General features: G+C 39.6%; 1 protein-coding gene across 2 annotated transcripts in view; it reads right to left on the minus strand.

Moving 5' to 3' along the window:
- CENPP (centromere protein P) overlaps positions 1 to 18,115 on the minus strand; it is a 286,574-nt gene that overhangs the window by 223,029 nt on the left and 45,430 nt on the right. For both annotated transcript variants that reach the window (XM_033236781.1, XM_033236783.1), the window contains exon 5: positions 4,019 to 4,115. In XM_033236781.1, the coding sequence (XP_033092672.1) occupies positions 4,019 to 4,115 (97 nt within the window). The remainder of the gene's footprint in view (positions 1 to 4,018; positions 4,116 to 18,115) is intronic.

The raw sequence follows: 18,115 nt of genomic DNA on the forward strand, positions 1-18,115 counted from the left end.
TCAGAAAAATAATGTATTCTTATATTATTTTTATGATAAAACTTATGGAGCAAAACACCATAAAATAACTCTCAAATTAAGAAAAAATTCAAAAGTCGGTAGTTTTAGATAAGATGATGATAAGGGAGAAAGAGCATTGGTAAAAGGTATGAATTCTAGAATTAAAGAAATAATTTGGGGATTTCTAGATAAGAGGATATGAACATGCATACCTTACACCTTCATATACACAACCTTAAATCACAAATAAAACAAAATAAACAATACAAATTATACCACCAAGATCCAGAAGATATCAGAGGAAATCATTAGAGAAAGTAAAAATATGCTGTATCCATTATATTCATAATGTTTCATTCTTGACACTAATAATTAAAGAGGCTTTAAATTTTAAAATAATTTACTTCTTACTAACATTGCTGAAAAAAACTAAAGACATACATAAATGGAAAGGTATCTTGTGTTTATGGATGGGAAGATTTAATGTTGTTAAGACAACAATACTATCCGATATGATATGCAGACTGAACACAGTTGTCATCAAAATCTCAATGATGCTTTCACACAAATAAAAAAGAATTCACCTTAAAATTCATACGAAACCTCAAGAGACTCCCAAACAAACAGAAGAATCTTGAAAAGAAGAATAAAGATAGAAGATTCATATTTGCTAACTTCAACATTTACAACAGAGATACAGTAATGAAAACAGTGTGTGGCTGAGCGCAGTGGCTCACACCTGTAATCCCAGCACTTTGTGAGGCTGAGGGGGGCGAATCACTTGAGGTCAGGAGTTCAAGCCCAGCCTGGCCAACATGGTTAAACTCCGTCTCTACTAAAAATTCCAAAAAATTAGCCGGGTGTGGTGGCGGGTGCCTGTAATCCCAGCTACTGGGAGGCTGAGGCAGGAGAATCACTTGACCAGGAGGCAGAGGTTGTAGTGAGCTGAGATCGCACCACTGCACTCCAGCCTGGGCAACAGAGCAAGACTCTGTATAAAAAAAAAAAAGAAAACAGTGTGGTACTAGCATAAGTACAGACATACAGACCAATAGAAAAAATTAAATAGCCCAGAAATAAACCCTTCCAAACAGGGTCAGATACTTTTCAACATAAGTACAAAGACTATTCAGTGGAGAATGCCAGTCTCTTCAACAATGGTGCTGGGAAAACTGGATATCCATATACAGAAGAATGACATTGGACACCTACCTTATGTAATATTAAAAAACGAACTAAAAGACCTAAACTTAAGGGCTAAATTATAAAATTCTTAGAGGAAAATATAGAGGAAAACCTTTATGACACTGAATTTGGCATAGAATTACTTGGATTTGTCACCAAAAACACAAGTAAAAAAGAAAGAATAGATAAAATGGTCTCCACTGAAATTTAAAACTTTTGGGAGAGATTTGTTAAAGGATACAAAATTACAGCTAGGTAGGAGGAATAAGTTCTATACCATTGTAAGATGACTATAGTTAACCATAATGTATAGTTTCAAATAGCTAGAAGATACTGATGGTTCCCAACACAAAGAAAGGGTAAACATTTAAACTGATGGAAATGCTAATTACCCTGATCTGATCACTATACATTATACATATTGAAACATCACTATGTATCCCATGAATATGTAAAATTACTATTAGTCAATTAAAAATTAATTAAAAATTTCTCTTCATCAAAGGGCACTATCAAGAGTCAAAAGACAACCCAGAGAAAGTATTCTGAAATCATATATTTAAGAAGAAATTAATATCTAGAATATATAAAGAACTCCACAATTTAACAACAAAAAACAACCTAATTCAAAAATGGGCCAAGGACTTGCAGAGGCATTTCCTCAAAGATATACAAATGGCCAACTAGCACATAAAAATATGTTTAACATCACTAACCATTAGGAAGATGTAAATCAAAACCACAATGAGATATCACTTCCTACCCATTAGGTTGGCTATAGCCAAAAAAAAAAAAAAGCAGAAAATAACAGTTATTAAAGTAGTTGTAGAGAAACTGAAGTACTTGTGCTTTGCTGGTGTAAAATGGTACGACGCTGTGGAAAAGAATACGTGGTTCTTCAAATAGGTAAACATAGAATTAGCTTATGATCCAGCAATTCTATTTCCAGGTATATAATTACACTTAAAAGAATTGAAAGGGGCGCAAACAGATATTAGTACATTAATGTTCACGGCAGGATTATTCACAATAGCCAAAAAGTAAAAACAACCAGTGCCCATCAGCAAATGAATGGATAAACAAAATGTATATACATTTAATGGAATATGATCCAGCCTTAATAAAAAAAAAAGGCAGGGGGGAGGGCACTGGGCTTGGGAGGCCAAGATAGGTGAATTGCTTGAGCCCAGTAGTTCGAGACCAGCCTGGGCAACACGGCGAAACTGCATCTCTACAAAAAATACATAAATTAGCTGACATGGTGGCATGCAACTGTAGTCCCAGCTACTTGGGAGGCTGAGGTGGGAGGATCACCTGAGCCAGGGACAGTCAAAACTGCCATGAGCTGTGATTACAACACTGGACTACAGCCTGGGCGACATAGTAAGACCCTGTCTCAAAAAAAAAAAAAAAAAGAAATCTGACACATGCTACGACATGGAGAAACTTTGAGGACATTATGCTAAGTGAAAGGTCAATCCACATATATGAGGTACCTAGAATACTAAAATTCATAGAAACAGAAAACAGAACAGTGGTAGCAAGTGCTAAGAGAAGGCAGGAATGAGGAGCTAATGTTTAATGGGTATGTTTCAGTTTGGGATGATGAAAAACTTCTGGAGAAAGATAGTGGTGATGGTTACAAAACATTGTGGATATTGGTGATGGTTACAGAACAATGTGATTGGTTTTTTCCACCCTAGTAATGTTAAAGCTAGCAAAGACCAGCTCCTAGAAGGTCTCTACCCTCCAAAGGAAAAATACACCAATTATACCTCCATACCTGCCTGGAAAGCACGTAGAGTCATATCAGCTTTGGAAATGGAGACTAGTGCTCCCATTTTCCATCATCCATTCAAATGCATAAGGAAACAGCAACATTAGGTGATTCATTTATTATCATAACAGCCAGCACACTCCCCGGTCATTACTGTATTATACCACTTGCGAAGCAGAAATATTTAATTTTTCTGGCACAAGACTACATATGATAAAATATAACAAAAGCATGAGAACACCTCAAGGTACTGTAGCACAGAACTGCCCATGTTTCTTTGTGGAAAAAAATCCTAGGCCTGACAGATTTTATTAGCTCAACCAAACAGAATAAATAATAATAAAAAACAATAGAATCCCAAATAAAGGAGAGTTAGTACAAGTCCTAAAAACAACAGTCATGACCTGGTTAGGCTTTTGAGGGAATCTGAACCTTGAAATATTACTTAAGTTGACTTTCGGAACTGGTTTCTGTGTGGATTAATGCTGTCAATAATTTGATGCTATCCAAATGAGTAGAACCTGAGGTATTACAATGCCACCAAACTTAAATTCAGTTATGCCCGAAAACAAAGAAAGAGAATAAAAAGAAGTACTTTAAAGTACCCACATCAGGCTTTAGGAAGCATTACTTCACAAGAATCAGGCTTTGGTATTTAAACTCAAAATGTACAATTGAGAAGCTGAAAACACAGAGTCTGGCTCAGGAAGTTAGCAGTATACCACTACATGATAAGCCTGCTGTGATGACATTCTTTATTAACATTTGTTGTTTTACTTCAAGTATTCTTGAAAGAATGGTTTTTCAAAATGTGCATTTTAAATAAATTTGAACATAACCACACTTCTTTCAAGACATTCCACAATATAAACTGTGTGCCGATTTATACAGAAGTAATCCTCCTCCAGTTATGCCAAATAATCGCAAATTCCAAAAGTCAACGGGAATATTTTCTACTGTTTGAAAGCTTTTAAGAAAAGGATGTATGGATGAATCCCCAACTAATATCAGCTTTGTTTTCCATATATGTTTAAATTAAAAAGCTTCAGACTTTACCTTGAAATGTTTAAACGTGCGCTTACGATATTCAAACCACTCCACAAAAAAATGCAGGCTTCGAAAAAACATGAACAGATCTTTTCTCTCTTCTGCTCTGTAGGAATAAATGATTCTCTGATTAATAAATATCATTAAATGATAGACCCAATCTAGCTTTATTTCTTATTTTTCCTTTTCACGTATCCTACACTAAAACCAAAAACTACTTGATGTAGTTCTACATATCGATTCCTGCACTTGTATGTGTGTGTTCCTCTGGTGTGACTGCTAATGCTACTTTCTCAGCCTAGAATACCCCTTTTCCCATTTTCAAATGTTTAAGTCTACCTATTATTCAAATCACTCAAATGCCACATTCCCTGAAATTTTATTTGATGACTGTAGTATAATAAAGAATAATGAAGAATAGACAGTATGTAAGTGCCAGTTTCTGGCACAGTGCTTTAAAACCCTTGGAACTTCCTGAGTGACAGATGTGTCTTTGTTATGCTAATGAGATGTCTCATAGTGGCTCCTACATACAGCAGACTGGAGGTGCTTCACCAGGAAAACACATCGAACACATCACCAAACACATCATTTGAGGGCTCACCAGGAGCATGGCAGAGCTTCCTGGTTGGTGAATACACTGACGTGCTGGGAGGATAATGTGCCTGGATTCCACAAGGAATTTCTGTCTCCCCAACCCCCAGACCTTTGTCTATGCATTACTTCCATTTGGCTGTGTCTGGGTTGTATCCTTCATAATAAAATGCTAATTATAAGTATAGTGTTTCCATTAAGTTCTGTGAGTGGTTCTAGTAAGTTATTAAACCTGAGAGATTTGTGGGAACTCCAGAATTTATGGCCAGTTGGTCCTAACTGCAGGTGGACCCTGACACTTGCAGCTGGAGTGTGAAGTGGAGACACTCTTGGTGAAGACCTCTGCCTATAACCTGTAGGGTCTGTTAGTGTGAGAACTGAACTGAGCTGCAGGACATCCAGTTGGTGACAGAGAACCATTGTCAGAACAATCACCACACCACCACACCACATATCCTATTCCCTAACAGTTAGAAATAATCTCATTCCTTTGCCTATGAGAACTCTCACAGGAATGAGTCTTAATTCTCGTAACAGTACATCTGTATTAATAATGTAAGCCACATACACCACAAGTAACTTGAAGGCAAGAACCACGTATCATTTAATCATTCATTTGATAAATGATTGCGGAAGTTGAGTTCCTGTACCAGTCATGATAGAGTAAGCATATTCTACCCCAATGCTTCCATTACCTACAATTTAAAACCATGGACACAGCACATAAAGCAAACATCAGAAACTCTGAAATGTGGAAAGAAGAAAGCAGGTCAGGTAGAGTCTTCAGGAATCAAGGGAGGACCTGGAAATGAATTCCTTAGTATTTATTTTTGCCTCCTGTATATCCCAGTCTGTACACTGGAGCAAACTGCAACCCAGAATTACCAAAGCGTACATTAACAACAACAACAACCCAAAAGGCCTCAGGAAAGACCATTCCCTCTAGCCAATGGAGATCGTGCAAGATGAAAAGAAACAGGCCTGGCAGAAGGGAACCCTAATGCCAAAGAGGAGCTGTGCCGCTTTCACTCCTAATCAGGCACTTTAGCCACAGAAGCCACAGAGGCTGAGGTGTGAAGCCTGTCGACTATCACTGCCAAAAATAAGAAAAGCAGGCAAAGCAGAGTCCTCACCTCCCAAACGGCTACTGCTACCAGAAAGACCGAGAGAGGAAGTTTTGTCAGCTACCCCTACCTAACACCAAGCAAACATAAGCAAAGAAAGGATGTCATTTCTGTTCTCGACCAACATGGCAGCTGCACACACAGTGGGGTGCTCTGTTAACTCTCCACACTCTGCACTTAAGTCATCCCAAGAAGAGATAAGGGAGAATCAGAGAAGAGGAGCCTTCAGACAAGAATCTTTTACATCTGTTTATGAAGTCCTAAATAACCCATACATAAAATGAACCAGAATCTACACAGAAAAAAATACTGAGAACTGAATTGTAGTGTAGAATAATTTCCAGAATTCACATTGGCCTTGGGATAGTACATGAGTGGGGCAGACCGCAATAGGATATTGAACTACAGACTAAAGTGGGCTGGGGTGTGCTTTTGAATTAGAAATGTATCAATAAAAACAACAACAACAACAAAGTGGCAAAATAGGAAGTGCTAGGGGTCATCCTGTCTCAGAAACACTGAAAACTATTGCATAGCTGTCAGAATCACTTTTACTGGAACGTGGGAAGAGAGTAAAAAGCTTACAACTAAGAAAACAATCAGGAAAAGGGCAACTGAAAAAGGGTAAGAGCATTTTGTAGTATTGTAAAATACCCATGCCACACTCCCTACCTGGCCACAGTAGCAGTCTTAAAGATAGCATGCTACTTTACTAGCCCGAGAACCTAATCCTGACAACAGTCAAAGGGATCTCGTTCCCAAGGAATTGTTTGTCTTGACTTGGCTCCCAAGTAAAAGAGACCTCATTCCCAAGGAACTGTTTTGATTCAAGGGTCTGACTGCATTTCAGCTAAGTCAGAACTTTGTTGCAATTGATACAGGAGCTAGAAAAAAATTATTTAGGTAGATAGTGAGGGTTAAGGAGCCCTCAGCAAGGCTTCCCTTTCAATAAAAAGCAGCCCCCAAATCATTTCTAACAAAGAGCAGCCTGAAAAATAGAGCTGCAAACATAGATAAGCAAGCTGGAAGCCTGCACAAGTAAAGGCTGTGCAATAGAAAAGGAAGCAGTGTCTGATGTACATAAGGCATGAAAAATTGGTCAGACCAGGTGTGCCACTTGCATAGGATGTGAAGAAGCTGGCCGCCCCACCCTAACCTTTTATTATGCAGATAGGTTCTCTACCGGGCCAGCTCCACGTTGCCTGCTTTTTTACTGTAACATACCTGGCTTCCAGGTAGCCCTGGAAACTTATCCTGTTGAATGACTAGCGGAATTACTAGCCATGGAAGCCAGGTATGTTAAACATGGAGGCTCCATCTTGCCCCTTTTTTTTTTTTTTTTTTGAGACGAAGTCTCACTCTGTCGCTCAGGCTGGAGTGCAGTGGTGCGATCTCGGCTCACCAAAACCTCCGCTTCCTTAGTTCAAGTGATTCTCCCGCCTCAGCCTCCCAAGCAGCTGGGATTACAGGCGTGCACCATGATGCCTGGCTAATTTTTTTGTGTATTTTTAGTAGAGACAGGGTTTCACCATATTGGCCAGGCTGGTCTCGAACTCCCGACCTCAGGCGATCTGCCCACTTTGGCCTCCCAAAGTGCTGGGATTACAGGCGTGAGCCACTGCGCCGTGTCTCCATCTTCCCTTTTCTTTGTCACCACGAGTACAGTAAAAAAGCAGGCAACATGGAGCTGGCCGGGTAGAGAATCCATCTGCATAATAAAAGATTAGGGTGGGGCGGCCAGCTTCTTCACATCCTATGCAAGTGGCACACCTGGTCCTACCAATTTTTCGTGCCCTATGTAAATCAGACACTGCCTCCTCAAGCTGATCTGTAAAACCTGCATTTGACTGCGGAAGTGGCAACCTGTTGCAGGAAGTCAGGGACCCCGAACGGAGGGACCGACTGAAGCCGTAGCAGAATGACATAAATTGTGAAGATTTCATGGATATTTATTAGTTCCCCAAAGTAATACTTTCATAATTTCTTACACCCGTCTTTACTGTAATCTCTGAACATAAATTGTGAAGATTTCACGGACACTTATCACTTCCCCAATGAATATCCTTGTGATTTCCTATACCTGTCTTTAATCTCTTAATCCCATCATCTTCTTTGTGAGCTGAGGAGGATGAAGGTCGCCTCAGAACCCTGTGACTGTGTCAGCTGCACACATTGTTTGTAGAGCGTGTGTGTTTGAATATGAAATCTGGGCATCTTAAAAAAAAGAACAGGATAACAGCAATGTTCAGGGAACAAGAGAAGTAACTTTGAACTGGCCGCCGGTGAGCCAGATGGAAGAGAGCTATATTCCTCCTCTTTCATAAGCAAATAGGAGAAATATCGCTGAATTCTTTTTCGCAGCAAGGAACATCTCTGAGAAAGAGAATGCGCCCTGAAGGTAGGCCTATAGACAGCCCCTTTTTAAGGCGTCGTCTTTTAGGGTCAAAGCCGAAGGGATGAAATAAGCCCTGGTCTCCTATAGTGCTCCCAGACTTATTAGGATGAGTAAATTCCCACCTAATAAATTATGGTCAGACAGGTTATCTGCTCTCAAACCCTGTTTCCTGGTAAGATGTTATCTACAACAATGCGTGCCCGAAACTTCATGAGCAATTTTAATTTTACCTCATCCTGTGGTCCTGTGATCTCGCCCTGCCTCCATTTGCTTTGTGATATTTTACTACCTCGTGAAGTATGGGATCTCTCGTGCACGCCCTCGCCTTTTGAAAATCGCTAATAAAAACTTGGTTTTATGGCTTGGGGAACATCACGGATCCTGCCAACATGTGATGTCTCTCCCGGACACCCAGCTTTAAATTTCTCTCTCTTGTGCTCTTTCCCTTTATTTCTCAACCCAGCAGAGACACTTAGGAAATAGAAAAGAACCCACGTTAAACATCGGGAGTGAGTTCTCCCAATAGCAACCCATTTTCTCCAGGACCCCTCTCTGTGCAGACAGTTCTCCTTCTTTCACCTATTAAACGTCCACTCTTAACCTCACTCTGGTGGGTTCATATCCCGGTTTTCAGTGGCTGTGGGACAATGAACCTTGAGTATTACCCCAGACAACATGAAGACATAGCTACACAGGGGATATTTTTCAAAAATACTAAAAGGCAAATTAACAAATCGCTGCTACGTAGGGCAAAAGAACAGTTGAGACAAACAACAGATATGCCGAAAGCCAAGAGAAGAAAAGGTAGGGAATGAGAATCTTTGGGGGATAAAGTCTTGGAAAAAGCGCTCAAGTATACCAGGGAATTAGAAAGCCACTTGAATGCTCAGGGCAGAATGTATGCTTAGAAGAGAACTGAGGGGAGCATAACTTCAACCTCTGGCTAATCACTAGGCTAAGGACAGGACTAAGGCAGGGTTGTGAAAGACCTGGCTCAGCACTGAAGTAGTGTCCCCATACAGAAACAAAATGCATAGGCCTGGAGACGATATCCTTTTTTCTTTTTTCCTTTTTGCCCATCATAATATTCAAAATGTACAGTATTTAATGACAATAACAAAAACTAAGCATGCAAAGAAAAAAGAAAATATGGCCCAGTCACAGAAAAAAAAAAAGAAATTAACAGAAACTTATCCTGTTGAATGACTAGTGGAATTACTAGGCTATGACTTTAAATCAACTGCCTTAAATATGTTTAGAGAACTCAAGAAAAATCAAGAGAACAAAGTATGCAACAAACAGGAAATGTCCATAAAGAGAGAAATTTTTTAAAAAGAAATAGAAATTTTAGAACTGAAAAGTACAACAAATGAAATAAAAAATTCACTCAAGGGGCTCAACAGCAGATTTGAGTGGGCATAAGAATCAGTAAAAATGGCCGGGCGTAGTGGCTCATGCCTGTAATCCCAGCACTTTGGGAGACCGAGGTGGGCAGATCACAAGGTCAGGAGTTTGAGACCAGCCTAGCCAATATGGTGAAACCCAGTCTCTATTAAAAAAATACAAAAATTAGCTGGGCGTGGTGGCATGTGCCTGTAATCCCAGCTACTCGGGAGGCTGAGGCACAAGAATCCCTTGAACCCAGGAGGCAGAGGTTGCAGTGAGCCAAGATCACGCCACTGCACTCCAGCCTGGGCAACAGAGCGAGACTCCATCTCCAAAAACAAAAAAGAATCAGTAAAAATGAATGTAGGTCAAGTGAAATTATCCAGTCTAAGAAAGAGAAAGAAAAAAGAATGAAGAAAAATAAACAGAGCCTAAGAGACTTGTGGGACACCCAGAAAAGTACTAACATATACATAATGAAAGTCAAAGAAGGAAAGTTGAAAAAAAATGGGAGCTGTAATTATATCTTGAGAAATAACAGTCAAATCCCTCTGGATGAAAAAGTTAATATACACATCCAAGAAGTGCATAAACTGCAAACTGGATAAACTCAAAGAGATCCACATCAAGAAACATTATAGTAAATCTGTTGAACTCCAAAGAGAGAGAATCCTGAGACTGATCTCCAGCAAAACTATCTCTCACAAAGGCAATAAAAATTAAGACATTCCCTGATTAAAGAAAGCTGAGGTCTGTTACTTGCAGACTTGACCTACAAAAAAATGCTCATGGGAATTCTTTAGGCTGAAAGGAAAAAACACTGGACAGTAACTGAAAACCATACACAGAAATAATGAACAATGGTTACATAGGTAAATAATAAAGTATCATTGTATTTTGATTAAGCCCTCTTTTTCCCATATGATTTAAAGACAAATGCATAAAACAAAAATTACAAATCTATGTTAATGGCCAAACAATGTATAAAGATGTAATCTGTGACAATCACAATATAAGGGGGAGAAACAGAGATATAAAAAGCAGAGTTTTTGCAAATTATTAAAGGTATTATTAATACTAATCTAGTTTAGTATTCATTTAAACTAGGTTGTTATAAGTTTAAGATATTACCTGTAATTCTCAAGGTATCCACTAAGAAAATAACTAAAGATTGGGAGGCTGAGGTGGGCGGATCACCTGAGGTTGGGAGTTCAAGACCAGCCTGACCAACATGGAGAAACCCCATCTCTATTAAAAATACAAAAATTAGCTGAGTGTGGTGGCACATGCCTGTAATCCCAGCTGCTCGGGAGGCTGAGGCAGGAGAAATGCTTGAACCCAGGGGGCAGAGGTTGCAGTGAGCCAAGATCACACCATTGCACTCCAGCCTGGACAACAAGAATGAAACTCTCTCAAAAAAAAAAAGAAAAAGAAAAAAAAAAATAACTAAAGAATACATCGATAAGGAAAGGAGAAGAGAATCAAACCGTACACCATAAAAATCAATTAAACACAAAAGAAGGCAGTAATGGAAGAATAAAAGAAAAAATAAAGAAAACAAATACAAAATAGCTGGGCATCATGGCTCACATCTGTAATCCTAGCACTTTGGGAGGCCGAGGCAGGACGATCACCTGAGGTCAGGAGTTTGAGACCAGCCTGGCCAACATGGTAAAACCCATCTCTACTAAAAATTAAAAAAAAAAAAAAATTAGCTGGACATGATGGCAAGTGCCTGTAATCACAGCTACTCAGGAGGCTGAGGCAGGAGAATTGCTTGAACCCTGGAGGCAGAGGTTACAGTGAGCCAAGATCATGCCACTGCACTCCAGTCTGGGTGACAGAGCAAGATTCTGTCTCAAAATACACATACACACACACACACACAAAGAGAGAGAGAGAGAGAGAGAGAGAGAGTAAATGGCAAAATAGCAGAAGTAAATATTTCCTGATCAGGAATTGGCTTAAATGTAAATGGATTAAACTCACCATCAAATGGCAGATATTGGCAGAATATTTATTTGTTTGTTTGTTTGTTTGTTTGCCACTGCTGGAACAGGAGAGCAAGCCAGTAGCATTCCAGCAACTGGGGGTAGACCAAGCCAGCACCATAGATACATTTTCAGGAAAAATATCGTCCCTCACAAAAGTAAATGCAAAAAAAGAAGTGCCTTAATAGGCAGTATATGTGCAGATATCAACATAAGGGAACAGGTACATGAAAAGCAAGAAAGCATGACACCTACAAAGAAACACAATAATTATTTAGCAATAGATAATCAAAAAGAAATTTCAGAAATCTCAGATAAAGAATTCAAAACATTGATTTTTTTCTTTTTTTGAGACAGAGTCTCACTCTCACCAGGCTGGAGTGCAGTGGCGTGATCTCGGCTCACTGCAACCTCCGCCTCCGGGGTTCAAGTGACTGTCATGCCTCAGCCTTCCGAGTAGCTGGGAGTACAGGCACGCATCACCACGCTCAGCTAAATTTTGTATTTTTAGTACAGACGGGGTGTCACCATGTTGGCCAGCATGGTCTTGATATCTCGACCTTGTGATCCACCCGCCTTGGGCTCCCAAAGTGCTGGGGTTACAGGCGTGAGTCATCACGCCCAGCCTCAAAACACTGACTTTTTTTTTTTTTTGAGACAGAGTCTCATTCTGTCTCCCAGGCTGGAGTGCAGTGGCGTGATCTCTGCTCACTGCAATCTCCACCTCCTGGGCTCACGCCATTCTCCTGCCTCAGTCTCCCGAGCAGCTGGGACTACAAGCACCTGCCACCACGCCCAGCTAATTTTTTTTTTTTTTTTTGTATTTTTAGTAGACACAGGTTTCACCATGTTCACCAGGATGGTCTCAATCTCCTGACCTCGTGATCCGCTCACTTTGGCCTCCCAAAAAACACTGATTTTTAAAGAAGCTCAGTGAAGGCCGGGCGCGGTGGCTCAAGCCTGTAATCCCAGCACTTTGGGAGGCCGAGGCGGGCGGATCACGAGGTCAGGAGATCGAGACCATCCTGGCTAACACTGTGAAACCCCGTCTCTACTAAAAAATACAAAAAACTAGCCGGGCGAGATGGCTGGCGCCTGTAGTCCCAGCTACTCGGAGGCTGAGGCAGGAGAATGGCGGTAAACCCGGGAGGCGGAGCTTGCAGTGAGCTGAGATCCGGCCACTGCACTCCAGCCTGGGCGACAGAGCGAGACTCCGTCTCAAAAAAAAAAAAGAAGCTCAGTGAGATACAAGAGAAGTCACAAAAACAATAAAAAGAAATCAGGAAAATAATTTGGGATATGAATGGTAAATATATCAAAGAGATTGGTATTTTTAAAAGAATCAAACAAATTCTGGAACTGAAGAAGTCACTGAAGGAAATATAAAATACATTTGAAAGCCTCAACAATAAACCAGATCAGGCAGAAGAAAGAATCTCAAAACCTGAAAACAGGTATGTTGGTAAAGCCCAGTCAGAAATATATATTTTTTTTAAATAAAAAGAAATGGGGCCTCACCATGTTAAAGAGGCTGGTCTCAAACTCCTAGCCTCAAGTGATCCTCCCATCTCAGCCTCCCAAAGTGTTAGGATTACAGGTATGAGCCATTGTGCCTGGCCAAATTAAAAAGCAAAAAAGTCTTTTGACGTTTGGGACTACATGAAGTGACCAAATTTACAAATTAGCAGTATACTCAAGGGCAGAGAAACAAAGAAAGGATTAGGAAACCTATTTAATAAAATAACAGATGAAAACTACCCAAGTCTAACAAGAGATTTAGACATTCAGAAACAAAATGTTCAACGACCTCAAAGCAAACGCAATGCAAAAAGATCCTCCTCACAGCACATTACAATCAGACTGTCTAATGTCATATTTAAAGAGCAAATCCTACAAACAGTAAGAGAAAGGAGTCTAGTCGCCTATCAAAAAAAAAAAAAAAAAAAAAGAAACAGAAAAAGAAAAAATCCCAATCAAACTAACAGTGGATTTCTCAGGAGAAAACTCTCAGGCCAGAAGAGAAAGGAATGATATATTCAAAGTATGTGAAGAAAATAACCAGCAACTAAATGTAGTCAACTAAATTCTCATTCATAAATGAAAGAGAAATAAAGTCATCCCAACACAAATGCTGAAAGAATTCGTTACCACTAGACCATGCTCAAGGAAGTCCTAAACTTGGAAGCGAAAGGATGACATTTACCATCACGAAATCACATGAAAGTGTACAACTCACTGGTAAAGAAAATGTATAAAGCAAGAAAATAACTCAGACAGTACCACTACAAAAATCTACCAAACCACAATGACAAACTGAAGAGAAAAAGACAGGAACAAAGAATATATAAAACAACAGAAAACAACAGTATGACAGGAACAAAGCCTCCCATATCAATAATAAACCAGAACATAAACAGATTAAATTCTCTTCTTAAAAGATATAGAAAGGTTGAATGGATTCAAACATATTATCCACCTAGATGCTGCTTACAAGAAACTCACTTTAACACTAAAGACAAATATAGACTGCAATTAAAGGGATGGAAAAAGATATTCCATGCAAACAAAATCCAAAAGCAAGTAGTGGCTATACTTATATCAGCTAAAAGAACTTTAAGTCAAGAACAGTTTAAAAAAAAAAAAAAAAGGCCGGGCGCGGTGGCTCAAGCCTGTAATCCCAGCACTTTGGGAGGCCGAGACGGGTGGATCACGAGGTCAGGAGATCGAGACCATCCTGGCTAACACGGTGAAACCCCGTCTCTATTAAAAAATACAAAAAACTAGCCGGGCGAGGTGGTGGGCGCCTGTAGTCCCGGCTACTCGGGAGGCTGAGGCAGGAGAATGGCGGGAACCTGGGAGGCGGAGCTTGCAGTGAGCTGAGATCCAGCCACTGCACTCCAGCCCTGGCGACGGACCGAGACTCCGTCTCAAAAAAAAAAAAAAAAAAAAAAAGACAGTCCACCTGTAATCCCAGCACTCCCAGCAATTTTTTTTTTTTTTTTGAGATGGAGTCTCACTCTGTCGCCCAGGCTGGAGTACAGTGGCGCGAGTCTCAGGAAGCTGAGGCAGGAGAATCGCTTGAACCCGGGAGGTGGAGGTTGCAGTGAGCCAGGATCGTGCTACTGCACTCCAGCCCGGGCAACAGAGCGAGACTCCATCTCAAAACAAACAAAACAACAACAACAAAAAAATACAAGTAGGTCATTATATAATAATAAAGGAGTCAGTTCAGAAAAAACATATAACAATTCTAAATATATATATATACACCCAATATAGGAGCATCCAGACTCATAAAGCAAATATTCCCAAATATAAAGAGAAAGCTAGATTGCAATACAATAATAATGGGAGACATCAACAGCCCTTTCACAGCATTAGACAGATCATCTGGAAAGAAAACAAACAAAAAACGTTGAATTTAAATTGGACTTTAGACCAAATGGACCTAACAGACATTTACAAAATATTCTATCCAACAACTGCAGAATATACATTCTTTTCATCAGAACACAGAACATTCTACAGGACAGACCACTGACAGGACACAAAACAAGTCTCAACATTTTTAAAAATCAAAATCATACCACGTGTCTTCTCAGGACACACTGGAATACAACTAGAAATCAACACCAAAAGGAACCCTGGAAGCTATACATATACATGGAAATTAAACAACATGTTCCTGAATGATCACTGGGTCAACAAAACAATTAAGACAGAAATAAAAAAATTCCTTGAAATAAGTAAAAAATGGAAACACACCATACCAAAATCAGTGAGATATAGCAAAAATGGTGCTAGGAGGGAAAAGTTTCCTCACTAGGAGGCAATTTATGCTGACATCCAGAAGGTAAAAAGTTATATAAACTATAAATCTAAATGCACCTCAAGGAACAAAGCAACAACAAACCAAACAGAAAATTAGCAGAAGAAAAGAAGTACAAAAGGTCAAAGCAGAACTAAATGAAACAGAGTAAAAAAATAAATATTGCAAAGGACCAACAAAACAAAAAGTTGGTTATTTGAAAAGATAAACAAAATTGATAAACCACTAGCTAGACTAACCAAGAAAAGACCCAAACAAATTAAATGAAAATGGAGACAATACAAACGAGACTACAGAAATAAAAAAGATGAGAGACTATTATCAACAACTTATAATGACAAACTGTAAAACCTACAGGAAATGGAAACATACAATGTACCAAGATTGAAACAGAAATAAATAGAAAACTTGAACATAATGAGTAGTGAGATTGAATCAATAAAAAGTCTCCTAGGTTAGGCGTGGTGGCTTATGCCTGTAATCCCAGCACTTTGGGAGGCTGAGGCAGGTGGATCACCTGAGGTCAGGAGTTCAAGACTAGCTTGGCCAACATGGTGAAAGCACCTCTCTACAAAAAATACAAAAAATTAGCCAGCAACAGTGGCGCGCCACTGTATTCCCAGCTACTTGGGAGGCTGAGGCAGGAGAATTCCTTGAACCTGGAAAGCGGAGGTTGCAGTGAGCCGAGATCATGCCACTACTGCACTCCAGCCTGGGAGACAGAGTGAGAGACTCCATCTCAAAATAAAAAAAAAAAAAAAAAAAAAAAAAAACAATAAAAAGTCTCCTAACATAGAAAAGACCAGGACCAGAAGGAGTAACAGCCGAATTCTATCAAACATACATAGAAGAACTAATATTAATCCTCCTGAAACTATTCTTACATCATCAAAGAGGAGGAAATTCTCCCTAACTCACTGCAAGAGGCCAGCTTTACCCTGACAGTAAAACCAGTTAACGACACACACACATAAGAAAACTACAGTCCCATATTCCTGATGAACATGGATGCAAAATCTTCAACAAAGTAACTAGCAAACCAAACCCAACAGCACATCAGAAAGATAATATATCACGATCAGATGTAATTTATACCAAGGATGCAAGGATGATCAACATATACAAATCAATAAATGTAATATATCACATCTACAAGATATAAGGAAAAAATATATAATCTCAATTGATGCAGAAAAAGCATCTGATAAAATTCAACATCCTCCCAGGATTCAAACACTTAACAAACTAAGCATGGAGGGCATATACCTCAAAATAATACAGGCTACATACAAAAAACCCAAGCTAACATCACACGGAACAGGGGAAAAGTTGAAAGCCTTTCCTCTAGAAACTAGAATAAGACTTCTACCACTCCTATTCAACATATGACTAGAAGTCCTAGCCAGAGCAATCAGGCAAAGGAAAGAAATAAAAGGCATGCCAATTGGAAAAGAGGAAGGTGAAATTGTCTCTTTTTGCTTAAATGATCTTATATCTAGAAAAACCTAGACTCTACCAAGAAACTCTTAGTTTGATCAATGAATTCAGTTAAGTTGCAGGACAAAACCAATGTACAAAAATCCGTAGTGTTTCTATACATCAGTAACAAATGAGTCATTTCATGCACATCCCAGGCTCATTGCTTTGAAGAATACTGTTAAAATGACCACATTGTCTAAAGCAATCTAGCAATTCAGTGCAATCCTAGCCAATCTCTAGAGATAATCAACAATTTGCCCTTGAGTGAGCTTTTCAAATGCAAAACAACCAACCCAGAATCCACACCTCCAAACACCTCCTTTACCAGGTTCTCTCTTTACCAGTTCTCTCCAGTATCCACCTGCTGTAATCACCCCGGGGCCATGTACAAGAGAGTTAACTAGGGACAGGTCCTCTGACCCAGAGCCCACTGAAATTATTCAAACAAGCCAAGCTTAAGCCGGCTTACACTGCCTCAACCATTCCTTCCCACAGAAACCACAATAAAAGCTCTTGCCCATAGATTCCCCTCTCCTATTTGTCTCTTGACTGACCCCAGTGCTCCTCATGTAGCCCCCATGGTGTGGTGTGCCTCTCCCTCTTGTGAACTGTAACTACGTTTTTCACGGCAATTGTCTCTTAATCTGTTAGCTTCACTATATTATTAGTTGTTCATAATAATAAAACCTATTAAAATAGGCTCCCATTTATTTATTTTTAGAGATAGTGTATTGCTCTGTCACCTAGCCTCGAGTGCAGTGGCATGATCATAACTCACTGTAACCTGGAGTTCCTGAGCTCAAGTGACCCTCCCATGTCAGCCTCCTGAGCAGCTACAGCTACAGGCAGGCAGACCTGGCAAATTTTTTTCAATTTCTTTTTTTGTAGAGACAGGGTCTCACTATGTCGCCAACACTGGTCATAAACTCCTGGGTTCAAGCGATCCTCTCATCTCAGCCTCCCAAACCACTAGGAGTACAGGCATGAACCTCTGCACCTGGGCCATTTATTCTTAAATTTTAGATATTAACCATGCAGTGCATATGAACATAGATATATGTCAAATATAAGCTGCTGATTCCTGTTAGTAGCCAAAAAAACTACCACAATATATAGACACCAGAGGTGAGATTTAGTTTCTCCACATCTGGTCACTCAAAAGGTTCTGTAACAGATGATGAACTCATTGGGACTGCTTCCCAGAGAGACCTCATGAAATTGGTCTTCACAGCAGCTATAGTTATATTTTTATGAAGGTGATTAATTTGGTGCAGCTCTTGATCATTGAATAAATGGCCCCATGAAGCT

Source organism: Trachypithecus francoisi, unplaced genomic scaffold (genome assembly GCF_009764315.1).
Source record: "Trachypithecus francoisi isolate TF-2019V2 unplaced genomic scaffold, Tfra_2.0 Lachesis_group16, whole genome shotgun sequence".
NCBI lineage: Eukaryota > Metazoa > Chordata > Mammalia > Primates > Cercopithecidae > Trachypithecus > Trachypithecus francoisi.